This window comes from Piliocolobus tephrosceles, chromosome 8 (assembly GCF_002776525.5).
Source record: "Piliocolobus tephrosceles isolate RC106 chromosome 8, ASM277652v3, whole genome shotgun sequence".
Lineage (NCBI taxonomy): Eukaryota > Metazoa > Chordata > Mammalia > Primates > Cercopithecidae > Piliocolobus > Piliocolobus tephrosceles.
The window spans coordinates 138,349,794-138,377,264 of NC_045441.1; the positions used below are offsets into that span (position 1 = coordinate 138,349,794).

A 27,471-nucleotide genomic window follows, 5' to 3' on the forward strand; every position below is an offset into this window, starting at 1 on the left:
AAAAAAAAAACAAACGCATAATCATCTCAATGGATACCAAAAGAAATTATATAAAATTCAAGTCATTACTGTTAGAAACACCTAGCCAACCACAGACAAAGGAAACTTCTTTAGCCAGATAAAGGATATTTGTAAACAAAATCTTTAGCAAATATTATACTCAATGTGAAAAGTTAAAAAGTGTTCTCTTTAAAATAATGAACCAATAGGATACCTGGTATCATCATTTCTATTTAAGGATTTTCTGGGAGTTCTCAGTCAACACAATAAAACAAGAAAAAAACCCCATAAATATTTAAAAAGAAATTATTACTCATAGATATGATTAACTTTTCAGAAAATCTGAGAATGATTAGACAATAGAAAGGTTATTAGCATTAATGGGAATTTTAGTAGGGTTCCTAGATCGTTAAATAAATGAAAGACAACTGCATTTTTATATATTAATCTGTGAGGTTTTTGAGAAAGCCTATCAATTACAATTTTTCTTCCTTATCAAGGGTCTTAACAAACACAGAAACAAAACAAAAAGAGGAAGACAGGTGAGGCTAAGCTATTTTCATTACGGATAATTCAAGGCATAATTCTGCATAAAGGGCAGAGACATTGGAATGAGCTCTTGTGACGGGAGAAAAAGCATTTAGAGAGGGGTATTCTCTGCCCTCAAGTCCCCAGCAGCAACAAACAGAAAATAACAATTTAAAAAAAAGATAGCACCGACAAAAGTGATTTTTTTTTTTTTAAAAAAGAACCTAGGAATATATAGCTAATAAAATATGTCCAAGACTTTAATATAAATATAAAACTTCATTGCGACATTATAGACAAACCAAATGGAGAGACTTAGGGCATTCACAGGTAACATGACTGAATATAGTAAAAGTGTCAATTCTCTCCAAAATGTTAATAGATGGAATGCAATTGCAACCATGACCCCAACTGGAATTTTTCATGGAACTTGGTAAGGCAATTTGAGGGTTTATCTGAAAGAGCAAAGGGAAAGAAGAGCCAAAGTGCAGTGAAAAAGAAGCAGGGTCTCCACCTCAGAGCACCACAAAAGTCCATTTCTGAAGGATGAAGAACTTGAACATGAAAGATGAACTCTGAAAACCCTTAGTAGGAAATATGAGAAGGTGCACTGGTGCGCTACAGCATTGAAGAACGTAAACATTTCTTAATTGTTTAAGGCACAAAAAGGATAAACCATAAAGGAAAGACTAGTAAATCTAAGTACTTTAAAATGAAAAGCATCTCTTCTTTAAAATATACTACAAATGGAAAAGATAACAGCAACACACATAGTTGACAAAAAGATTAATATTTAGAATACGTAAAGAACATTTACAGGCCAGGCACAGTGGTTCTTGCCTGTAATCACAGCATTTTGGGAGGCCGAGACAGGCAGAGATCACTTAAGGTCAGGAGTTCAAGACCAGTCTGGCCAACATGGTGAAACACTGTCTCTACTAAAAATACAAAAATTAGCTGGGCGTGGTGATGCCCACCTGTATACCCAGCTACTTGGGAGGCTGAGGCAGGAGAATTACTTGAACCCAGGAGGCGGAGGTTGTAGTGAGCCAAGATTGCACCACTGCACTCTAGCCTGAGCAACAGAGCAAGACTCTATCAACAAAACACAACTTAAAAAAATGCACAGAAGACATAAACACACATTTCACAGAAGAGGAAGGACAAATAGCTCACAAATAGAGGATGTAATGTTCAATCTCATTAATTAGGAAAATCCAAGTTTTAAACCATAAATTTTAAACCATTTTCCTCACACCAAATGGGCAGAAATAAAAAGCATTTCCCAGGCTGGTGAGGATAAGGTGTGATTGGAACCCCCAGGCCCTCCTGGGAATACCAGCCGGTATCCCCACTTGACATCACCTGGAAAAGTTTGAACACGTGTCTCTTCTTTCCTATGGCCCAGCAGTTCCACTCCTGGATCTACACCTAGAGAAACTTTTACATATGCATAAGAATGTTCACAACAGCAAAAACAGCTAAAAAAAAAAAAAAAAAAAAAAGAAACAACACGAACACCCACCAACAGTAGAAGGAATAAATACATTGTGTTATGGTCATAAAATACAAAACTGTAAAGTGCTGAAAATCATGAAAATGAATGAGCTACAGCTCATTAACATAGATGGCTCTCAAAAACATAACGGCAAATGAGAAAACCAGGTTAAGGAAGAACATATGTGGTATGATTCCATTTATAAAAAGTTCAAAAGCAGCTAAAACCAAATGTATTACTTAGGATACATACTGAGAGAATAAAAATGTAAAGAAAGGCAAGGGACTCTATTTCTGAATTTCCAGTTTATGTACACTATAAAAGGAAGGAAGGGGTGTGATCAGGGAAGGACGGGGGTCCAGGAGGTTCAAGCTGCAGGGTTTCTCTCATGCTGGGTGTTGCGAATAGGGGTTTACTACTAATCTCTAAATGTCATATGAATTTTGTTCTGTATATATTTTGTTTGTTGTTATGTATAATACACAGTAACAATGTTGTAAAACAGGGGTCCCCATGCCCTGGGGAACCTGGACTGCACAGCAGGGGGTGGGTGGAAGACGAGCAAGTGAAGCTTCATCTGTATTTATGGCCACTCTCCATCGCTGGCATTACCGACTGAGCTATGCCTCCTGTCAGATCAGTGGTGGCATTAGAGTCTCACAGCAGCGCAAACTCTATATTGAACTGTGCATGCGAGGGGTCTGGGTCACACTCTTTTCTTATGAGATGGAACAGTTTCATCCCCAAACCATCCTCCTGGCCCCCCATCGGTGGAAAAATTGTCTTCCATAAAACTGGTCTCTGGTGCCAAAAAGGTTGGGGACTGCTGTTTTTAAAGAAACAAGACACAATATTTTTAAAAAGGAAAGCATCTGATACAATGTAACACTTGTTTGCAATAAAAACTTTTGGGTAGCCCGGTTAGAAAGAAATGTCTTCGACATTATTTTCAAAAGCCAAAGGCAAAAATCATACTTAAGGCTAAAACTCTAGAAATATATCTTGTCCACAGACAGGATGCCACTATCACTGTGTGGATGCCACTATCACTGCTGCTATTCAACAATGTCCTAGTCAAACTGCTAAACAAGAAAAATAAAGTTATAAAAAGTTAAAAAGCAGACACAATCTTTGTATGATTTGTAGGGGATATAATACTCTACATAAAAAATCCAAGACAATATAAAGAAACAAACCATTAGACATGAGAGCAAGATTTTTTTTAAATGAAAGTCAACAGCATACCTGTACACCTGCAATAACTATTAATACATGTAATAAACTGTAAAACTCCCATTTATAATGAAAAACAACTATCAGGAGAAAACTGTAAAATCTTACTCAAGCACATAGAAGCAAGCCTTCAATAAATGAGTCTTCCAGTTATTAGAAAGGCTAATGTCATGAGAGCGATTCTCCAGAAATTAGACTGTAAAGTAAATGCAGTTCCGATCAAATTTCCAACAGGATTTTCTTAGGAACTTGAGATACAGATCCCAAAATTCATATAAAAGAACAAAGATCCAAGAATAGCCAAGACAATTTTTGGAACAACAAGTAGAGAAGAATTAGTCTACTAGATATCAAGGCTTATTATGAAGCTAAAAGAGCAAGGTGTTGGTGCAGAGACTGACAAATAGACCAATGACACAGAAGAAAGCACCCAGAAACAGCCTTGTGCACATGCAGAAACTGCCTCAGGACAGAATCGCATCACAAATCAGTGAAGAAAAGCTAACACATTCAGCAAACTTTGTTGGTAAATCAGACCATCGATGTTGGAGGAAAAACTGAAACCCTCCCTTGCAAGCTACGCATATTTTAATTCTAGATAAATTAAAGACTTAAATTTGAAAAGCAAAACTTTTAAAAATTTATAAAAAAAGAGAGAATATCTTTCTGACCTTGAGTGAGGCAAGCAAAGATCTCTTACTACAGAAAAAGCACAGATCATAAAGGAAAAGACTGACATGTTTGACTCTGATTCAACAGTGAAAACTTGCATACAAGAACTACAGCGTTAAAAGACCTACCACCGACATGGAGAAAATGTTTGTAATGCAAATAAGAGACAAAGGATTCGTATCTAGAACACACACAAAGAAGCCCTGAATCAATAAGAAAATGAAGAATATCTCAACAGAAAAACAGAAGACAATTCACTGGAGAAGCAGCCAAATAATCATATAAAAAGGGTGCACATATTCACTAACAGTAGGGAAAATACAAGTTGAAACGAGAGGCCACCTCACCCCCATCAGGTTGGCAAAAATGTAATTATGGAAAATGGGCAAAGATGTTAGGAAGCAAGTTCTAGGAGCACCTGTTGGCACTGGGTACCGGGAGGAGGGCCATACAGTAGCAGAAAAGGTGAAATCAAGCCTACGATGTGGTGAGGCCACTGCTGGATCTGTTTCCTGGAGTAACATCCCCACAGGGGCACAAAGAAACAGGCGCAAGAACGCTCACTACAGTATCGCTTGTGAGAGTGAACAATCAGAAAAAGCTTAAGTGCCAATCAGTGGAGGAATGGAAAATAAATTACAATATAGTTGCTTCTGGAATATTAACCATCTGTTAAAAGGAATGAACTTGATCTACATGTATCAACATGGATACGTCTGAAATAAGAATAATGAGTGATAAATATAACAACATCTATGTAATTTTTCAGAACACAAAAAAAACCATACTATATATTGTTTACAGCTACCAAAGTATACAGCAGACGTTTTAAAATGTGGATAGGAAGAATAAACACAGAAAATTCAGGACAAGGGGTTGCCCTAGGGAGGCCTGGGAGACCTAAAAAGGGATTTAAATGGTATCAGAAATACATTATTTCACACACACACACACCACACACACACACGTTTTAAATTTTGAAACAGCATACATTCAACAAATAGTTATTGAATTACTGAATTCCTACTCTGTACTAGGCAATATTCTAGGTTCCTAGAATGATTAAACAGATAAAAATCTTTCTACTTTTGAAATTGACATTCTAATGGAGACCTGACATATGATGAATGTATAAATAGGAAACATATATATGACGTGACGCTGTCTGACACAGAAGACCCAAAGCAGGAGAAGAGGCCCGGAGTCCTGGGTGGGGAGGGGCTGCAGTACCAATGACAGGAAAGGCCTGCAGGTGGGACCTGCCTAAGGAGCACTCCCAGTAGAGGGCACTGCGAAGGCCTTGGCACAGGGCAGAGGGGACAGCAACGTGGATGGTGCAGCTGGGCAGAGTGAGAGAAAAGTGGAGGAGGTGAGCTGATGGTGCGGGTCAGATGGAAAGCCAGGACTTGCGTCCGACTTGGGTCTAAAAGGGATCACTCTGCTGGGCTGAGATGAGACTCTGGGGGATCAGAGCAGGAGGAAAGGGGCTGGTGACAACCTTAGCAGTAGATAATGGGCCCAGGTGGCAGAGTAGAGGGGACAAGGCCAAGTAAGAAGACAGACCTTTCAGCACCATGGAGGGCCCTGGTAACGAAGGTTGGAGAGGTTTTGGTGGAAGAGGTAACAGAGTGGGAGGGAAGGGGCAGGAAACAGCAAGCGCAGATGTCCCCGAGGGGCTCTGCCACAAAGGGGAGCAGAGAAGCAGGCAGGGGCTGCAGGGGTAGAGGTCAAGGCATGATTGCATGTGTTGCCCTTGAGACGGTGGCATGAGGTGGGATCTGGTGCCAGATTGAAGGAGAACTTTGGCTGGAGGGCTGACAGTTTAGCAGTCACAGGAGTGAAGGCAGAGAAGGGGGCACAGGTGCAGGCAGACGGCATGGGGAGGGCTGTGCGAGTGGTGTGTTTCTCTATAATTAAAAAAAAAAGGGTTAAAATGTAAAACTATTCTCAGTTGTGCACGATACACAAACAGATGAGCTAGGTTTGGCCCTCAGCCACAGTTTGCTTGCCCCTGGGCTAAGGAGACACAGTGTGACAGTGTGGCAGAGTGCCCACTGAAGTTGCTGGTCGTGAATGTCATGTGACACCAGCAGCCAGCTTACCTGGTTCTCTGCAGTCACGTGCAGCTGCTTGGCTGCAGGTGCAGAACACCAGTGGATTTCACAGGTGGATACAATGACCAAAACGGGTAAGAGCGCTGAGGCTGTGTGCAAGGGGGAACCACAGTGGTGGGCATGGAGGGAAATGAGGATGAGCTAGGGCAGTGAAAAGGCAGCAGGGCTGATGGCTTGCAGGTCTTAAAGGACTGGAAATTGCTGGAATCAGGACACCAGACAGGGAATTGAAGGGACGGCAGGAGGCGGCCGGGGAGTGGTGTGCTGGAGATGGAGATGGTGGGTGTGGTGCAGTCACCGTCATCACAGTCACGGATGGCCGTGGGATGGGTGCAGGGGGCACAGGACCATCCGCATGGAGGCTGCCATGGCCAAGACTGAGGGCAGGAAGAGTGACAAGAAGAGAGGGAAGGTCTGCAGAAGCAGCAAAAAGACAAGGCCTGAGACCCAAAGGCAGGGTCTCTAGACAGGGATTGAGGCTGGCAGAGGCACAATCTGAGGGGTCAGGACCCTGTCCCCGGTGGGCCTGGGCTCAGAGGGAGGCAGGGAAGAGGATGACAAGCACTCAGAGGGCTGCAGTCTCCTGGAGCTCAGTCCGAGCAGGGAGCACTCAGGACCTGCGTGGTCTGCTGAGCCCTGAATCCCACAAGGTTCAGTGGAGGGATGTACAGGAGGTGAGGAGAAGGGGAGGTGAGGTCTCACAAGGGATGGGCAAGGCCAAATGTGGCAAGGGATGAGCTGGGAGTCCTGGCTTCTCAGACAAAGGGGAGAGAGAGAAAGGCCACACAGAATCCCTGCCAACAGGCTCAAGGTGGACAGTGGAGTTTGTGTCTACTCATCTTGTCTAATGGTGGGTAGAGGCCACCATTCAGGTAGAGTTGCTGAACATCAAACGATGCAGCTAGAGAGTGTTACAGTGTCTTACCTGTAACCAGCATATTTCGAGGACCCTCTTTACTCTCGTTTAATGATGCTGTGGAAGTGAGGGAAGCCTCCACACACGGTGTGAATACAACGAAACCCACCCACCCAGAACCTCCCACCCAGGCTAGGAAGCTGGACATGCATGGGTTGTAACTCTCTTTTCCAGCCCAATAGTATGTGTTCTCAGCCGTATTTCTGTCCTCTAGCATTCAGCACTGTCCTTGACACCTAGAAAATTCTCCAAATACATCTGTAGAACTAAACTGTCAGTATCCTGATGACGACTGGCAAAGCGCCCAGCTCGGAACATGCTTCTGCCCTTAGGAAAGTGCAAATCTGACTGAGATGAGATGACGAACATGGGGGATGCATTTAATTTCACACAAGTGCAGTACAGGAGGGCCTCTGCGGAACACCACCTTTCTCAGTGTCAGGCGAAAGGGAAAACCAAGGCAGGTGGGATGGTCAAGGGCGGGTCTCCTGGAGGAATCAGGGGTCGAGCCTTGCAGAGATGTGGTCTCCGTGGTCAAATGACCCAGCAGGTCTTCACTTTCGGAATTTGGTTTTTCTCCTGTGTCCACCTGTCCTTTCCTTAACTTTCAAAGGTGCTGACTGGCTCCAGGGAAATCTGAGACACTGATTTCTGGTAACCAGATTCACCTTAAATAAATGTGTGCTTCTAATCATACTGAACCACAAGGCTGACCAATGGGTGTATGTTCTACAACTGCTATGGGTTTAAATTAAGGTTGGTTCTTTGAGGCAAGGCTGACTCTTTGCAAAGCTTTGAATTAATTCTGTTGTCAATATACAGCTGACCTTGAACAACATGGGTTTGAACTATGCAGGCCCACTTCTAAGTGGATTTTCTTCTGCCTCTGCCACGCCTGAGACAGCAAGACCAACCCCTCCTCTTCCTTCAGTCTACTCAATCTGAAGATGACAATGAGGATGACCTTTATGATGACTCACTTCCACTTAATGAGTAGTAAATATCTTTTTTTTTTTTTTTTTGAGACAGAGTCTTGCTCTGTCGCCCAGGCTGGAGTGCAGTGGTACAATCTCGGCTCACTGCAAGCTCCGCCTCCTATGTTCACGCCACTCTTCCTGCCTCAGCCTCCCGAGTAGCTGGGACTACAGGCACCCGCCACCACACCCAGCTAATTTTTTGTATATTTAGTAGAGACGGGGTTTCACTATGTTAGCCAGGATGGTCTTGATCTCCTCACCTCGTGATCTGCCTGCCTCGGCGTCCTAAAGTGCTGGGATTACAGGTGTGAGCCACCACGCCCAGCCTATTTTCTTTTCCTTATGATTTTCCTAGTAACATTTTCTTTTCCCTAGCTTATTGTAAGTATACACTTTGTAACACATAGAACATACAGAATATGTGTTATTGACTGTTTGTATTATCAATAAGGCTTCTGGTCAATAGGAGACTATTAGTAAACTTTTTGGAGAGTCAAAAGTTATATGTAGATTTTTGGCTGGGTGGGACCAGGGCTAGTGCCCCTGGTCCCTGGGTTGTTCAAGGGTCAACTATGCTCTTGCCTTCCCTCTCAGTGTCCTCCTCTCCCTCCCCTCATCCTGTCCCCTGCCTTTGTCTCTTCCTCAAAGATTAGGTTTGCCACCTGTTAGAAAGTGTTCATTTCTGGAGCATTAGCTGAGTAAGTTAGAGATTAAAACTCAACTATAAAAAACTCAGACATAAAACCTATAAGTTTCCTGTTTCTCCTCGGCTCTCCCTGGAAAGATCACACACTTTCTGGCCTTCCCATCTCTGTTTCCCGTACATCACCTGATGCCTCCCTGGCCTTCTCCCAGCCCTTACCTGGACTCGGGTCCACAGGAACATCTGGAATCTTGGGGCCAGGGCGGCGCCAGTTGCAGGGCTCCTTCCCTTGTTCAATCTGGGAGAGGACCTCGGGCTTGGAGATGGCGTAGTCTGAGGAAAGACAGAAAGTTAGTTTTTGCCATGTTCCAGTCAGAGCTGGCGACAGTCAGCCCGGAAAACCAACCATGGTCTAGAAACAAAATCTCTTTTTTTTTTTTTTTTTTTGAGACTGAGTCTCGCTCTGTCGCCCAGGCTGGAGTGCAGTGGCCGGATCTCAGCTCACTGCAAGCTCCGCCTCCCGGGTTTATGCCATTCTCCTGCCTCAGCCTCCGGAGTAGCTGGGACTACAGGCGCCCGCCACCTCGCCCGGCTAGTTTTTTGTATTTTTTAGTAGAGACGGGGTTTCACCGGTTAGCCAGGATGGTCTCGATCTCCTGACCTCGTGATCCGCCCGTCTCGGCCTCCCAAAGTGCTGGGATTACAGGCTTGAGCCACCGCGCCCGGCCGAAACAAAATCTCTTGATTGTCACAGAGCAGGAGCTTCCAACCACAGGAAATTTTGCTTCCCAGGGGACATTTGGCAAAGTCTGGAGACAGTTCTGGTTGTCGTGCCCAGGGCTGGGGGAAAGGTGATTGGCATCTGGACGGTAGAGGCCAGGAAATGGTGCTGAACATCCTACAATACAGAGGATGGCCCCTGACACACAGAATCACCTGGTCCCAAATGTCAACAGTGCTGGGGTGAAGAAACTGCTGCAGAGCACGCACGTTAAACAGCACTGCACTTGTGCTGACAAAACATAACCTCACATCTGCACCTGCTCCTGTCCTCTCTAACAGGCCTCGCTGCCCTCGGCTCCAGGGTCACACAGAAACCATCGGGAAGAGGAAATCAGCCCAGGAAGAAACAGAGTGCAGGCCCTTCCTGGGCAGGATCAAACAAGGAGAGCAGCAGTAGCCCCAGGGGCTGAGGGAAGCAAAGTTCTGAGGCGTGAAGAAAATGTCTGCTGCAAGCAGCACCGTCTGCCCATGTTCTCCACTGACCTCGAGGCACGTCGCCATAAGAGCCACGCATGTTTGTAGGAGAAGACTGAAAGAAAGAGTCTTTCTCTAATGTGAGTCAACTACATACTGGATCTGAGAGCAGAAGGGGCCTTCCTGCTCCAAGTCAGCAAGAACAGAAAGGTCCACACCCTGGGCCTGCGTAGGAGAGAAGCCACCGCCTTTCCCAGCCTGGCGTTCTGGGAAACTCAACACAGGGAGAAGGAAGCTTTTAACTCCATCACCCAGGGCTCATCTTTCACAACAGATAACAACTTGCAAGGTCAACAGTGTTTTTGGTGATTTACATATTACTGTCATGAAAACAACTACGTGGAGGGAGAAGTTTGAGGACTTGCAAAATCCCATTTAACAGAGAAATGAGTGTCAGGTCTTACCCAGGGAGACCAGTGTCTCGTAGTTGCCCCTCATCACGTGCTTGTAGAGCTCCTTCTGCCAGTCCTCCAGCTTGCCCCACTCCTGCTCGGAGAAATACACGGCCACATCATCAAACGTCACGGGCACCTAGAACCACAAGTGTCACACTCGCTCACCCACACACTCACAGGTTTGGCCGTTTGACCTCCCCAACCCCAAGGAATCCCAGGGCTACCTTGGGGGACTCCCCCTTGCTGCCCGGGGGCAGCCGCAGGATCCAGAAGTTCCTGTTGCGCAGCAGGTTCTCCACGTTCTCCAGCCGCCTCTGCAGCAGCCCGTACTCCTGCAGCAGGGTCCCTAGCACGGCCCACTTGCCCTCCAGCTGGTTCCCGAACTCCACAGCTGTCTTCTCACAATCGGCCAGCTTCTTCTCGGCCATCCCAGTTCGACCTTCTAGGGAAAGCAGGCGAGCAGCCTGCGATTCAATCTTCCTCTCCATGGCCTGAATCGTGGCTGCCATCGTCCACGGGGAAATCTTTGAGAAACAAAAAAGACACCGGCATCATTCTTTCCACCCACTGACTTCATTGAGCCCCTCTCTCACTAATATGTGTGGACAAGTGGGGCTATCCTGTACCACATGCCAGACCTCAGGCTGGCAATCACCTGTTTGGGTATGTTAGGTCTATGTCTGGGTGGGTGCCTTTACTCCAGGCCTCTGCAGCACAGTGCAGACCCTTCTCACGGCGCTTACCACCCTACACAGTAATTTCCTACCCACGCCTATACTGTGGGCTCCCTGAACATGGTATTGCATCTTTTCATACCACAGTCCTTGACACATGGCAGGTACCCAGTGCAATTTTGCTGTGTAAACAGTGACTTAGCATTGCTGAGCATTTTAGTGGAGAAATGGTAAACTGCAGATTTACTAGAGCCCAGCCTGCACCTCCCCTCCTGATTACACAGGAACTGTCTACTGATGATGACCCAGCAAAAAAAACAGCTGGTTCACTGAAACGGCACAAACAAGAGTATTGCTCAATTTCTTTCTTTCTTTTTTTTTTTTAAACATCTCATGTCCCCTTTTAATAAACATAAAAATATAATGGCCAGTTTCTCTTCCCCCAGGATAGTCACATTTTGTCACCTTCCCATCTGCCCCTCCCCCACAAGCTGAAATCCCCATGACATCAAATCTCCATCAGTCCAGAGTTTTTTGACACTGCATGAGCCATACAAGATTCTTTCTCTTTCCCAATTCCCACCCGCTCAAGGTAAAAATGATGGCCTCCGACATTTTTGTAGCTGTACCAGGAACAGTGACATACCCTGCAGTCTGGTGAGGAAAATGGACATATGCCATAAAGTTAGACTTGTATATGGGCAGCAACCATCTTAATTAGAGATGAGGGGCTTCCCTGTCACTGGAAATGTTTACATGGTGTATCAGTGACCGGCAGCTGGGAAAAGGAAGAATGGGCACATTTTGCCTTGGGTAGGGAGCTGGACTGTTTGAGCCACCTACATCTGAATGTGGGACCTACAGGGCAGAGAGACGCTCTTGGTATCGGGACCTGAGGATCAACGCCTCCTTACAACATTCTGCAAAATAATTCCTCAACAAAAGGTCGGTGACTATTTTCAAAATGAATAAGTGGCTACTAGAAACCAATGTGGATTAACTTAGAGAAAGTCACTGAGAACTAGAATGTGGACGGACACCTCAAAAAACAGACAAAAGGAGAGTTTGAGCAGAGGCAGAAAAAAACTTGTCTAGGACAGTGCTGAAGAGACTATTTGGAGGGAAGCAGGACCCAAACAAGGTAGGACTCTAAAGGGTCTTCAAGGCTGGGAGGTTCTGGACAAGCTGAACTGTTTCTAGGCGAAAACCCCAATGCAGTGGGAGTCTTGCTCTTAAGTAGTAGGTGGTGCCACAGCAGCTGGGTGGGCTGGCTTGGTTCTGGGCTTGAGTCCATCCTCCACCTAAGGCCACTGTTCCTTCCCTCACCTCTCCTTTCTCAGATCAATCCCTGTCACGTGATCCCAGACACCAAGAGTTTACTCCAGAAGCTTCTTTTCAACTGGTCACCAGCTCCCCATCCACTGAAATCCTCCCCATCCTCCACATGCATTATTACGGTCTTTGTGTGGCATGAAAGGGATCTCTGCATAAACTACTTTATTAAGAAAATATTAGTATTTTACTCATGGACAACAAGGTGCACGGTTTTCTTACAATTCTGATGGGGCCAGGAAGCCCCGTGCAAGGCCTTTGCACCATGTGGTGGGAGGTGGCGACTGTGCGCTGCTCACTCCAGCCCAGCTTCTTACTGACAGGTGGCTGGAGTATGTGGGGCTGTCCTTAGACTCCTGCCAGGGGAGCTGAAACTCTTTGCTTGAGAGGAGCTGATGGTAAGAGGAGCCGGATCCCTCACCCGCAGGATGAAGTCCAGCCATGCAGGCTCCTTCCTAGTCTCTCTCTGCGGACTCCTTTCCCACTGCCTCCAAACCAAGACCACCTTCTCCAGGTTCATGGACTCCTTTCTGTTCCTGAACACGCCCTGCACTGTCCCGTCTCTCTGCGCCTTTGCCCAGGCACTCCTCCCTCCCTGAAAGCACTACGGGTCTAGCTGGGCCTGAAATCCTAGCCTTCCTTAAAAGCCGGGCTCAAATCACAGAGGCGCAGAGCATCAGGCCAGGAGGGGTGGACAGCGGTACCAGGCGGCCCCCTGACACTCCTTCCCCGGGAGCCTCCCGCAAGCTTCCACCTGGGCGCCAGCACTCACCCCTTTCTGTTTTGCACGATTATTGCCTGCGTACCTGTCTGCTTGGTCCTTGAATACACGGAGCCACTGTGTGTCTTTTTTCACACTTTCCAGCTGGGTAATCCTGGGCAAGTTAACTTCTCTAGGCCCTAGGATTTTCTTTTGTATGACAGAGATTAACACCAGTACCCACCCGACAGGCTTGCTGTGAGGACAGACTAACGCCTCAACAGGGCTTGTTCAAGTGCCTGGCTCTATATTCCCTTCCGAGCCGACCCCGGGGAGCTGGGCACGTAGTGGGTGTCGGTGTATGTGGATTCGAAGCTGGACACCTCCCAGGTGCCACCAGGCCGCTGCGGGGGAGATGGAGAAGGACCTACAGGCGGAGCGCCAGGCAGAGAAAGGAGCCGCGGGTGGGGGGGGGCACCCAGAAGGAGGGGACAGCGGCTGGGGCGGGGGCAGGAAGCCCCGGAGGGCCAAAAGAACTTGGCGTGGGATGGCCCCGGCGCGGGGACAACCGTTTCGCCAGCGCTCTGGCTCGGCTCAGAGTGGGGACCCGGCCGACGGGCGCGGTAGGCCCCGGCGGACCCCGCGCCCCATTCGCGGGAGCCCCAGGCCCTGTGGTCCGGTCCGGACCCCGGAACCCCTCCCCAGGGCCTGCGGCGCCGTGTGCCGGGCCCGGGCCGCCCGGGGCCCCCAGGCCGCGAGTCCGTGCGCGCGCGGGTTGCCCTTACCGGAGCCGCGACCGCCTCGGCCATGGCCCTCCGCTGTCCCGCCCGGGCCCAGAGGAAGTCGTCGCCGCCGCCGTGCGCGGCACCACGCAGGCCCGGCCGCCCGGTGCTCTCCGCAGGCGGCGCCTGCCTGGCCTTGCCTCTGCCGCCGCTCGTCGCTGGCTACCCCTGCGCCGCGCCGCGCCACCCGCAGTCGCGCCGCCTCCGTCAGCGCCCGGCCGGTCCACACTGCATCCTGGGAGCCGGCGCCGCGGCCCGGCCGACGAAGGCCCGTGAGGCTTCCTGGAGGCAGCGCGGCCGCACAGCCCCACCTGCAGCCCGAGAGGCGAACGGCAGGCGCGGCGCCCGCCTGCCCGCGGCCCGGCCCCGCCCCGCCCCGCCCAGCCCCGCCCGCGGGGCCCGACGGGAGGACCTAGCGACCCTGGCCGATCCCGCGACCCCGGCCGGACTGCGGAGCGCGGGGGGAGTCACTGCACTGGCCCCGCGGCCCACCCCGAGGATTCGGTTACCGAAAGGGTCCCCCTCATGGGACCCGCCTGGCCGCGCCCGCGGGCGAGCACGGGCTTCCGGGCAGGGCGGCCCCCTGACCCCGGGAGGCCCGGCTCCCCTTACCCCGCCCCAGGGACACTTCTGCTGCCGGAGGTCCTGGGTCTGGAGGTTTGGGCTATTTTGCGGGGAGACAGATGTAGCTCATGCCCATCTGTGTTTGAAATGGAATAAATACTTTCAATAGCAGGAATATAGTTCGGTAAACCCCAGTAGGCAGCCACCTAGCATTTTCTGTAATGGGTTTATTACAGTAAATATTTTTCAGGGGCATGAGCAGTGGAACGCAATAGCATCATTTAAAAGTATTTCGGTGAAGGTCTTGGTAGGGACAGATGTTCATGATATTTTAAGAGAAAAAGCCTGTCCGGAACGATCTTGTCTTTGTTTTAAAAATAACATTTTAAAACAATATAGGACATATGTAGCGTTATATACTGTGTACATGTATAATTATAGTTTTGAAAAGTTTGGAAGCATATATATCAACATGGCCTCAGTAGTTTTCTTTTAATAGATCACAGGCCGTTTTTATGCCTTTTCTGATTTTTTCCAATTCATGTTTTTGTTTTTCCATAACAAGGGTAGTATTTTTAAACAAGGAGAGAAAAAATTTAAATGTTCTTAAAGAGGCCAACCAGAGCAGTGGGAGGAGGGCGCCTTGGACGGGCCCCTACGTAGTTTCAGAGGCGCATTGCCTTTCAGGAACACGACTTGCTCATCTGTGTATTCCCCAAGACTGACTAGCCAACTGCCTAGCACACACTGACAAGAAAAATATGTGAGAGATCTGTAATCGTTTTCAAAGAAGGCAGACCTTACAGAATTGATAAAATTTGAGCTGGATCTTGAAGAATTGGCAGAGAGCATTTCAGACCACAGGGTGGTAGTAGAGGTGTGAGCTGGATGACAGCCTAAAAAAAAATTGAGGCAGGAAGATATACAGCATTTTAGGGCCGGGCGCGGTGGCTCACGCCTGTAATTCTAACACGTTGGGAGGCCAAGTTGGGCGGATTGCCTGAGCTCAGGAGTTTGAGACCGGCCTGGGCAACATGGCGAAACCCTGTCTCTACTAAAAATAGAAAAAATCGGCCGGGTGCGGTGGCTCAAATCTGTAATCCCAGCACTTTGGGAGGCCGAGACGGGCGGATCACGAGGTCAGGAGAACGAGACCATTCTAGCTAACACGGTGAAACCCCGTCTCTACTAAAAAAAGAAAAAAGAAAAAATTAGGGAGGCATGGTGGCACGCACCTGTAATCCCAACTACTGGGGAGGCTGACGAACGAGAATCGCTTGAACCCAGGAGGCAGAGGTTGCAGTGAGTGGAGATCATACCACTGCACTCCAGCCTGGGCGACAGAGCAAGACACTGTCTTAAAAAAAGAAAAGAAAAGAAAAAAAAATGTATTCCAGGACAGCCCTAAGGCATTGGGTCAAATGGACCCAACTGTTTTATTCTGTTGCAGAGTGCACCTGCAATAGAAATACAGTGATTAGAAATAAGAGACACAGACATTTTTAGTGTGCAATTTAAAAAGTCCACTTTTGACAGGCTGAGTCGCATATGCCAGGGCCATCTCTAGGTAGTAATTTCCAAGCCTGACTCTCAGAGCAGCTGCATTAGTCTCTGGGGAAGCTTGTGAAGGATATGAATTTCTGGATCCCATCTCATATCTACTGAATCAGAATGTCTTTGGGATGGGTCCTGAGTATTGTGGAGAAAACTTATTTTAAAAGAAAGTCTCTTTTTAACAAGTTCCTTGTAGGGGTTGAGGTAAGGGTGAAGGTGGGGCTCTGCAGACAGCCAAGTTAGGGTAATGATGAGTTGCTCTGTCCTCCACTGAAGACAGGAATCTATTGCAAAGCATTTCTGGTGCTGGTCTTCCCGCCTCTATTTGCAAAAAGAATGAAGATAAACCTCCTTGGATTGATATATGAGGCTTCCGAAGCCTTTCCCTCCATGGTGGGCACAGGTGTCAAAAGCTGGCATGAGAGTTTCCACTCCTGTGCCTTTCCTCAGGCTTTTCCCCTCTCCTCTTGCCCACCCAAAGTTCTCACACCTTTTCCAGACCAGCATATGGTCTAATTCTTCCAATTAAGTCTCTCCATGCCAATCACGCCTGCAGCAAGCTACTCTAATAATTTTTATTATCGGTGCCATTCTTTTGGCATTGAGAAAAAAATTACAATACAAGCTAATAGTGTCCTAACTCACCTCTTGGATTATAAGTTCCGTGAGAACAGGGACTATATCTTATTTCTCTTGACTTTCCTGCAGTGCTTAGTACCGGGCAGGTTTAGGCAACATAAAGTAATGATTTAGTACAAGTCTTCATTGATTGCTCTGTGTGGTGTGATAAACCGTGGTCCAGAGAATCATCCCCCTCCTCTGCTCTAATACTTCTGCAGCCCGTACAGACTCCACCTTCCTGCTGAGTAGTCCCGGAAAAAAAATCATAAAGCATCTTCAACACACCCAGAAGAAGCCTGGAAGGGCTGGAGAACGTGAGACCACATGTCAACTCAGGGCGTCAGGAAGGCAGGAAGTGTGTGTTCAGACTGCATGCAGACTGTGTAGATGTAGGGGCTACTGATCCACGCACCCCTGTGAGTGCTTCCTATACTTCAGCAGGTACAGCAGAACAGATGGACCTCTACTTTTCCAGCTGCTCCCTTAGGCCTGAACTTTTCCCCTGGGACCAGGCACACAGCCTAAAAGTTCAGGCTTGGGGTTTTCAAAAAGATTGGTAATCATTGCTGCCCACTAAATATTTTCAGCTGGTTTCCCTTGAGGAACATGGCTGGATGGCACTTCCTGGTTTCTTCTGGCTGGTTTGGACCATGTGACAAGTTCTGGCTGATGTTTTTTCTTTCCCTCTACTATGGTAACCCAGCAATATTTGAGGAGGTGGGTGCTGTATTTGCCTGCATCCTGGAGGCAGGGGACATTGAGTGGAATCCCCAGCCACCCATGATGAGCTCCTTACAGCATGAACATGAAACTTTTTGTTGTAACATGGTTTGGGGGTTGCTTGTTTCACAGCTTAACCTAGACTATCCTGACAGATACAAAGGCATGGGGGAAAGTTGGCCAGGCATTGCAGCAGGCATCCTTGGGCTCCAGGTGGTGTCTGCTCGAGCTGAACTTCACTTACATTGTCTGAGTGCTCTCACCTTGAGCATTACCCTGCAGCGGTTAGATGTAGTGAAGTACTGGAGAACTTGCAGCCGACCCTGGAGTCTCTCCCGTGGAGCCAGTGCCAAGTTCCTGCCTCGAATCCCTCAGTGAAATTTGCAGATTGGGATGGTCAGGGCCATGGCTCTGAGAAGCTACCTCCTTTCCTTCTTCTGCTGGGAGCTGGGAGACTCACAGTCCTCTGGGGTTGGCTGGCTGGAGGCCAGCGCCTCAAAAATATTCTATACCAGAGCCCTTGAGTACAGAGAAAAGTATGTCCTGTGGGTCTGGATGCTGCCTAAAATGGCCATCAGTGAGCCAGAAGTTGTGAGGAATTGTCATACTTTAACAGTCCATGTAAATCGTGTCTCCCTTATAAAACTTCTGTGCTTGTTTTAATTTAAAAAGATTATTTTGATTTGTTGACCACAGTAAAAATTTTATTTGATGTTTCAAGACCCCTCTCTTGCTCCTGAAATGGGAACCATTCCTTCATCCCCCTCTCAGGGTGTGAGATGGGGGCTGTGGCTCAGTTCATTGGTGCCCCGCTGCTCAAACCTCTAGCGGGAGTAGGCAGGCAGGTTGTGGGGCTCCAACCCCACAGCAGCATCTGGGGTAGAGTGTTTACAGCTCCTGAAGCCCCAGTGGCTGTGTGTTACAGTGCGCTCTTTCAGTTTAGCCGTCCACAGGCAGCTTATGTTAATCAGCTCGATTAGACCCTCTGCCTTATCACAAGGACAGAGGGCTTTCTGTATCCTGGAGTTCTTGCCTTAGCATGCCAGAAAAATTAGATCATGCGTGGGCTTGGAGATGGGTGCAAAGTTTTTTGTTAAGTGGTGATAGCTCTCAGTGAGGTGGATGGAGAGGCCAGAAGGAGGATGGAGTGGGAAGGTGGACTTTCCCTTGAGTCAGGCCGCCCAGTGGACAGGCCCTCCTCTGACTGGCCTCAGCTGAACTCTCGTCCCGTCATGGATGGCCTGCCGGTGTCTGCTGGTGTCTGCCAGTGTGTTCTTCTGCTGTTGAGTTCCTCTTGATGTCCAATTGCTTGTGTCTGTGCCTACTAGGGTCTGAGGGTTTTTATAGGCACAGGATGGGGAGTGTGACAGGCCAGGATGGTCTTGGAAATGCAACATTTGGGCACAGAAACAGACATACCTGTTCTCACCTAGGTCAGTGGGCACAGGCCTGAGGGTAGAGCCTTTGCCAGGGACCCTGCCTTTCTCTACCCAGCACTTTCCTGTCTCCCTCCTGTATCACTCCCACATCCCTCCCCACTCCCGACCTCCCTTTCAGGGAGTCCGTGCCTCCGTCAGAGAAGCACAGCTCCAGGCATCTCAGGTGTTGCTGAGTTTCCACCCTGATGGCATCACCTCTGCCAACCTAGAGGTAAGATCCTGATGTGGCATTAGAAAGCCAGGGACAAGTTGGGCATGTGGCAAATGTGTGGAGGAAGTTTCAGTGTCCTGGCGTCCATGATTGCCTTTCAAGTTTTCTAGAAGCTTCCATAGCCTCAGTTATTCTGATATGGTGATGTTAAAACCTGACTACACCAAGCGTGTTTATGAGTGACAACAGCTTAGAGAGTGACCCATCCCAGGGCCCTGGCTCTTCTCTGGGGTCAGAGCTTTGAGCGACAGGAATGAACAACAGGGCATTCCAGACTCCCTCAGCAGAGTGCAAGTCTCTGCACCTGAGCTCTCCAGGGCAGGATTGAGGTCACCTTGCGCCGGTGGAGATGAGGTGGATGGTAAAAGAATATAGGAGGCCCTTACTTTAAGCAAACTCCAAATATGGAAATATGGAAAAATCCAGATACATGAAACAAGCACCAGAGTTTTGTTTTTAGATCCATTTAAAATTTTTAATAACTAAAGTTATTGAATTTTCCCATAACTAAAATCTCCACAGCTTTTGAAAATAGTGTTCTAGGTATAAAAATTAGATTTCTCAAGGAGCATTTACTGTGCAGAACATGGCCCACCCCAGAAATATTATTAATTATAATAGAAATAAGCTTATTACTCAGATGCTGACTCATATTTACAAGAGATTTTGAAGTTTTATAAGGGCTGACCTTCGAGTCATCAATTTTTGACAACCTCACAACAGTCCCTCATGGCTTTCAGAGTGGGGGAAGCCTGTCACATCAAAGGCTAGCCAGATGAAAGGAAGAATATTTTATAAGGACACTGTGTCCTTTTGAGCTTGGCTAGGGACAAAACCCACTCAGTAGAAATTAGTCAACAAGTCTATACTGAGTATTTACTGGGTCCTCAGTCAGATTATATACATGAAACGTATACAATCAAGGTGACAGTATTTTTGAAACAGAAAACTCAGGGTTTTTAGTATAACAAAAGATATTTATGTCATTTATTGGTGCTAAGAGATAGTCTGGGAGATGCAATTTGGACCTCAAATATAGAAAAATATGGGCCAATTTATGCATTCATTTGAATAAAATAGAATATGTGAAATTATGATTGTCCTGGGGAAACAAGTATGCATGGTAATTTGTTCAACAAAAACTGCCCAGGGTTCAGCACAAAGATGAAAGCTGCAGTCCTTGCCTCAAAGAGCTCACTGTCTAGTCGGAGATGGATGTGCAAATCAACAACAATAAGGGGATAGATGTTGAAACCAAATCCAGCAGAGTGAATAAGGAGTGCTAAGTCTTGCCTGGGAGTCAGGGATCACTTCTCAAAGCAGGCAACTTGAACTGAACAGAGAAGAATCAGTAGAAGTTTGCTAAGCAAACGTGGGTCAAGGAATATTCCAGACAGGAAATAGAATGTCTGAAATATGGGGGAATGGGACCATGCATAGAGAATGACAAGAAAAATTCAGTATGGTTAGAATGGTGGGTAGCCATGGGATGGGGTGAGGGATGAGAGGCAAGAAATAAGACTGAGGTGAGATCATAAGTACTTCTGTATACCATGTTCATAATTTATTATAATTTTTACTATTTTTTTGAGACAGGGTCTCACTTTGTCTCCTGGGCTGGAATGCAGTGGCATGATCTCGGCTCACTGCAGCCTCAACCTTCTGGGCTCAAGCAATCCTCCTGCCTCAGCCTCCTGAGTAGCTGGGACTACAGGTATACGCCACCACACCTGGCTAATTTTGTTTGTTGGTGGAGATGGGTTTTTGCCATGTTGCCCAGGCTGGTCTTGAACTCCCGAGCTCAAGCAATCCACCTGCCTTGGCCTTCCAAAATGCTAGGATTACAGACGTGAGCCACTGTGCCTGGCCTCATGTACATAATTTAGATGCTATTATCTAAGACAAGTGCTATCAAATCATTTTAGCTCCAAGCCCCTTTCTTCAAATAAAAATCTGAGAAGTGCAATATAGAAATTGGATCAATGAGAAAGTGCCTGTGGGAGTCTCCCTCTCTCTTTCTCTCTCTCTCTCTCTCTCTGTGTGTGTGTGTGCGTGCGTGCGTGTGTGTGTGTGTGTGTGTGTGTGTGTGTGAAGGAGGAGTTCACAAGCCCCCTGGCAGCTTGACCACTTCCACATCCCTACTGGAAGTTCTAGAAGAATTTCCACAGAACACACTTTGGACCCACTGATTTAGAATTGGAGAGTAGCTGATAAATTCTGAGGAGGGAGAATTAGGTATTTTGAAAGATTACTCTTGAGGTTTTATGACTGGTTGCTGTAAAAGGAGGGTGGCTCATGCCAAGAGATAAGCACAAAAGTTCCGGTGAGATAACAAGAGGACAAACTGGAGCTCTCATTGTTGAGAAAAGAGGCCCTAATAAACACACCACCCTTTCAGCTTTGACCCTTGCAGGGCTAGATCAGCTTCATAAGAATTCACATCCAATTTGGAATCATATCATTCCCAGATTGATCTATGATAATCTGCTTCTACTCTAACTGCCTGACAGGAGGAAAAGCAAATTTCTCTAAAAGAAGATAACATCTTGTACAACCTCAAAATATCACATTTTCAAATATAGTATCTGTCACTCAATCAAAGACAACCAAACATGCAAATAGATAAAATTGAATGAGAATCAAGAGAAACACAGATAATAGATACAAATTCATGAGAAAGTCACATAGTAAAATTACCAGACATAGACTTTAGGTTAAATGTTATTTATAAGTTTAAATGTGATTAATAAATGACAGGATGGGTAATTTCAATGGAGAATTAGATATGATAAAAAGAATCAAACAGTAATTCCATAATGTAAATAAATAACTTAGTAGATGAGTTTAACAGCACAGTGGGCACAGCTGAAGCAAGAATTAGTAAAACAGAGTACAGGTCAGAAGAAAATATCCAGACTGATGCACAGAGAGACAAATAGTGAAAAATACATAAAATCTAGAAGAGAATACAGGACATGGAGAAATGGCCTAACATATGTATAGTTGGAAACCGAGAAAGACAGGAGAAAGAGAAAAGAGGTAGGAGTAATACATAAAGAGATACTGACCAATAATTTTTCAACACAAATGAAATGAGACAAGTGTAACTTGCATGAGTTACAAATTCCAATTAGAATAAATAAAAAGGGAACAATGTGAACTGACAAACATACTATGGTTTATTTATCACGGGAACTCTCTGTACCTTCTTCTTAATTTTGCTGTTAACCTAAAACTGTTCTTAAAAATAAAGTCTATTAAGAAAAAGAACCCTCACTTACAAAAAAGGAAACTAGGCCTAGACTCACAGACAAATAACTGAAAACCGAAGGACAAAAGGAAATATTATATGTAGCCAGATAAAAAGGACATATTCATTTCAAAATAACATAAAATAAGACCTATCACTAACTTTCAACAGAAAAATGGAAGCCAAAGGACAACAGAATGACACTTTGAAAGGACTGAAAGAAAATAACTGACAACCTACAATTCTATACCCAACAAAAGTATCCTTCAAACACAAACATAAAATAAAGACACTTCCAAAAAGCAAAAACAGATAATTTGTTAGCAGCATATCCTTACTAAAGAAAATAAAGAGGGGGAGTTTTTAAGGCAAAAGAAAGATGAGTCAGATGAAAGAAGGTGTAAATGCATAGAGGAATGAAGAGCAACAAAAAAAGTAAATATCCATGTAAGTCTGCATTAATTTCAACTACATAAAGCAACAAATAATAATAATAATAATAATAATGTGTCTCATCTTTAAATTATATGTAGGGTTTTTCAAAATGTGATAATAATAATAGAAAAGGCAAGATAGACAATAAATGGACTTAAAATGTTGTAACATCCTATGTTGTCTGAGAAGTGTTAATAGTAGTAACTTAAATAAGATTTTAATAAGTCATGGTTGTGTATTGTAACATCTAAAACACTGAAGGAATAGTAAAAGAATATATAACTTAATTAGTTTCCTAGGGACACTATAACAGATTACCACAAACTGGGTGGCTTAAAACAACAGAAATTTATTCTCTTATGGCTCAGGAGCCCAGAAGACCAAAATCAGGGCATTTTGGGGGCAGGGCCATGCTCCCATCAAAGGTTCTGGAGAGGGTGCTTCCTTGTCTTTTCCTGCTTCTGGTGACTTCTGGCATTCCTTGGCTTGTGGCTGCATCACTCCAATCCCTGCCTTTGTCTTCACATGGTCTTACCTATGTGTCTGTGCAGTCTGTGTGTCCTTTTCTGTCTCTTATAAGGGCATTATCATCATTGGACTTACAGCACACTCTAAACTCTACTTTAATTACATCTATAAAAACTGTATTTCCAAATAAGGTAACATTCTGAGGTTCTGGATGGACATGAATTTTGGGGGAACACTATTTAGCTCACTACGATAACTAGCAAAGAAGATTTTAAAAGGTAGAGAAAAGGGAATATAGAAGAGTTGACACAATGAAAAAACAAATAATAATATAACAGATATAAAAGCAAATATATCAGTAATTAAGTGAAATGAAGTAATTAAAAAACAAAAATTTCTAAAATTAGAATTAATGTAATCTCCAAACAATGAAATTGTAAGAGACATACTTTGAAGGTGAAGATATGTTAACATAAAATAACGGGGAAAATATGTACCATGCAAACCTAACAAAAAGAAAGTAGGTAAAGTTATAGTCCACAAATTATATTTTAAACAAGAAGCATTCCTATAGATAGAGATATTTCATAATGATACCAAGGTCAACTCATCAGAAACATTAAAACAAATTAAAATTTTAATGCACAGAATATCACAGTCTCAAAATAGATAAAGCAATAATTAAGAGAACTAAAAGAAAAAGTGTTTAAATGTATAGTCATAGTGGGTGATTTTATTTTATTTGTTTTAAGCTTAAACATTCAAAGCCAATTGTTCTGAAGAGTGGGTGATTTTAATAACCTCTTTGCATAACTGATAGAAAAAGTGGGGAAAATTAGAAAAGATGGGGGGGCCTGAAAAATCTCAATTAATAATTTTTTTCTAAGCTGGGCACTGTGATGCATGCCTGTAGTCCAGCTACTTCAGAGGCTGAGGTGGGAGGATCACTTGAGCTTAGGAGCCTGAGAACAGCCCAGGCAACACAGCAAGACCCTGTCTCAAATAAAAAAATTTGATCTACTTTACAAGTATATAACAGTATGCAACAATTGAAGAATAAACTTTCATTTAAGTGCACATGTAAAATTTACCAAAATTGACCACATGTTAGGTCATCAAGCAAGCTTCAACAAATTTTGGAAGACTGAACTAATAAACCATATTATTGGCCACAGTAGAATAAGCTTGAAATCCATAACAAAAAAAAATGAGATAAGCCTTAAATGTTTGGAAGTCAGACAATACATTTCTAAATAACTCACAGAAATTAGAAAATACTTTGAAGAGAATGATAAAATGAAAATAGAACATATGTAAAGTTTGCATGTTACAGCTCAAGCCGTGCTTAGAGGGAAATTTAAATCCTTAAATTCACATATTAGAAAGAAAGGTTAAAAAACCGTATAAGTAGCCATACCACACAATTAGAAAAAGAAACAAATTAAACCTGAACAATGTAGAAGAAATGAGATAATAAAGACAAAAACAGAGTGACATCACCAGGACGACAGAACAGAAGGTAATCCACTCACATCCCCCCACAACAAAAACAACAACAATTCTACATGCATCAACAGTCAGAAATCTGTCTGTGGGAGCCTCAGGATTCAGGTAGGTGTTTGTGAAACCTCGGTGGAGTCTTGGAGGGCCATTTTGAGAGTGCAGACTAAAACCTAGGTGGCTGATTCATCAAACTTGCTCCTAGGTTCAAGCTCCGAAATGACAGTCCTCCAAGGTCCTGGCTACAGCTCCATTTGGCTTTGAGCCTGTAACAGAAACCGTCTGCCAAGGGGGCAAGGAGGAACTGCGTACACTACTGCCTTGGTGGAAAAGCTCATCTGCCCACTGACATTGGTCACAGTAGTGAACCTGAAAGTTGCCCTGTAACTCAACTACAACTCCCCTTAGCTAAGATCCCAGCTCAGAGCTGCTCACACAAGGATCTGGAGGGAGACTTGCCCATATCTCACAACTCAGGAGTCTGGGCCTCCTTGTTGGGCTTGCCAACCTCCATCTCACCACAGATCCCAAGAGGATACAGCTTCAGCTCTGGCCCCTCCTGCTGCAATCAGAGAATGATCCTCTCTGTGCTTAGATCTACTGGGAAACCTATATTTCTCTGGGCCAATGAGACAGGCTCTCCAGCCTCTGTCTCACAGCACATCCCAAGGGGGCCCAGTCCTAGTCCCAGCAACTCCTGCTGCAGTCAAGGAACTATCTTGTCTGTGCAGGGACTTTGCCAGGACACACATACTTCTCTAAGCCAGTGAAGGTGGGCTCTCCGGCTTTTGCCCTACAACAGATCCTGAGAGGGCCTGGTCTCATCTCTATCCCCTCCTGCTGCAGTTGAGAAACTATCCTGTCTATGCAGGGACCTGCTGAGAGATGCCTGCCTCTATGAACCAATGTGATAGCCTCTGTTCCACTGCAGATCCAAGGGGAACAAGTCTCAGCTCTGGTCCCTCCTGTTGTAGTCAAGGAATAACCCTGCTTGTGCAGGGACCTGCTGGGTGATGCGTGCGCATCTGAGCCAATGAGACAGGCCAACTAGCCTGTGTCCCACAGCAGATCCTGAGCAGGGTGCAGTCTCAACTTCAGCCCATCTCACTATTTTTGGGGACCCATCCTGCCCATGCAGAGGCCCACTGGGAAGGGTGCCCATCTGGGCCACCAGCACATTCTTGCAGAATCTGGTTCCTGGCCAGCATTCCAGGAATGCTGGATCTTACCCAGGTTTATCAGACATGGAAAGCCACATCAACCTAGACGTCCTTGTGAGACTTGTGGTAAGCCTGAGTTTAGAGTATCCTCTGTTGCTGAGATGACTGCAAGTGGTCATAGTCTAAGGAAACTCAACAGTTAGTTCTTAGAATCCCTGGAAGACCTTCTGAAGGACAGGCACAAACGAAGCCAGACTGTAAAGACTAAAATAAATACCTGACCCCTCAATCCAAAGACATTGTCACACATGCACAAGCATCAGGAACATTTACGGAAATATGACCTTACTAACATACAAAATAAGGTGCCAGAGACTGACCCTAAAGTGATGGAGATGTGTAATCTCTCAGCTAAATAATTTAAAACAGCTATTTAGGCCGGGCGTGGTGGCTCAGGTCTGTAATCCCAGCACTTTGGGAGGCCAAGGTGGGCGGATCACAAGGTCAGGAATTTGAGACCAGCCTGGCCAACATAGTGAAACCCCATCTCTACTAACAATACAAAAATTAGCCAGGCATGGTGGTGTGTGCCTGTAGTCCCAGCTACTTGGGAGGCTGAAGCAGGAGAATTGCTTGAACCCGGAAGCAGAGGTTGCAATGAGCTGAGATTGCACCACAGCACTCCAGCTTGGGTGACAGAGTGAGACTTCATCTCAAACAAACAAAACAAACAAACAAAAAAACCCCAGCTATTTAAAAGAAGCTCAATGAACTTCAAGAAAGCACAAAGAGCCAATTCAGAAATTTATCAGAGATTGAAATAATTTAAAAAAATCAAACAGAAATCCTGGAGCTGAAAAACATAGTGAATAAAATGAAAAATGCAATAGAGATCATCAATAACAGAATTGATCAAACTGAAGAAAGAATCAAGTTGAAAGATTGACTATTTGAAAGTACACATCAGAGAAGCAAAAAGTTTGAAAAAATGAAGAAAGCTGACAGGTCCTATGGGACAACATCAAAAGAGTACGCATTCAGGTTGTTGATGCTAAGGAGGAAACTGAGAAAGACAAAGGTGTAGAAAGCTTATTCAAATAAATAGCAGAAAACTTTCCAAACCTGGAGAATGATATAAATACTCAGGTACAGTAAGGTCAAAGATCACCAGTGAGATTCAACCCAAATAAGAATATCCTAAGACATGTTATAATCAAACTCTCAAAGGTCAAAGACAAAGAGAAGATCCTGAAAATAGTGAGAGAAAAGAAGCAAGTAACATATAAGGGAGATCCAATATGCATGGAAGCACACTTCTCAGCAGAAAACTTACAGGCCAGAAAGGGGTGGAATGATATATTCAGAATACTGAAGAAAAAAGGCTGTAAACTAAGAATATTATATCCAGGAATACTATCCCTTAGAAATGAAGAAGAGAGAAATACTTTCCCAGACAAACAGCTGAGGAAATTCATCATTACCAGAACTGTCCTGTAAGAAATGCTAAAGGAATTTCTTCAAACTGAAAGGAAAGGATGCTAATATAATTGTTACACTGATATTGTAATTGTGGTGTATAAACCATTTATATCCTTACTAAGTAGAATAAAAGACAAAACTATTAAAAACGATAATTACTAGGTTGGGTATGGTGGCTCATGCCTGTAATCCCAGCATTTTGGGAGGCTGAGGTGTGCGGATCACCTGAGGTCAGGAGTTCGAGACCAGCCTGGCCAACATGGTGAAACTTGTCTCTACTAAAAATACGAAATTTGGCCAGGCATGGTGGCAGGTGGCTGTAATCTCAGCTACTCAGAATGAAGCAGGA

General features: G+C 45.4%; 1 protein-coding gene and 1 long non-coding RNA gene across 9 annotated transcripts in view; one reads left to right on the forward strand and one right to left on the reverse strand.

Moving 5' to 3' along the window:
- The window catches only part of ZNF746 (zinc finger protein 746), a 26,229-nt gene extending 12,173 nt beyond the window's left edge, over positions 1-14,056 (reverse strand). For 2 of the 8 annotated variants that reach the window (XM_023225488.2, XM_023225487.2), the window contains exons 1-4: positions 13,725-14,056; positions 10,458-10,757; positions 10,243-10,324; positions 8,801-8,914 (exon numbers count right to left, since the gene is read on the reverse strand). In XM_023225488.2, the coding sequence (XP_023081256.1) occupies positions 8,801-8,914; positions 10,243-10,324; positions 10,458-10,757; positions 13,725-13,748 (520 nt within the window). In that variant the 5' untranslated portion in view covers positions 13,749-14,056. Of the gene's footprint in view, positions 1-8,800; positions 8,915-10,242; positions 10,370-10,457; positions 10,758-10,888; positions 11,307-13,045; positions 13,684-13,724 lie in introns of those variants that run through there. The other 6 variants (XM_023225483.2, XM_023225482.2, XM_023225486.2 and 3 more) reach the window with 5 other exon arrangements.
- Positions 11,294-12,440, forward strand: LOC111551501. The gene is made up of 2 exons (XR_002734384.3): positions 11,294-12,048; positions 12,248-12,440. It is a non-coding gene; the product is annotated as an uncharacterized LOC111551501 (long non-coding RNA).
- Positions 14,057-27,471: the final 13,415 nt, after the last annotated feature.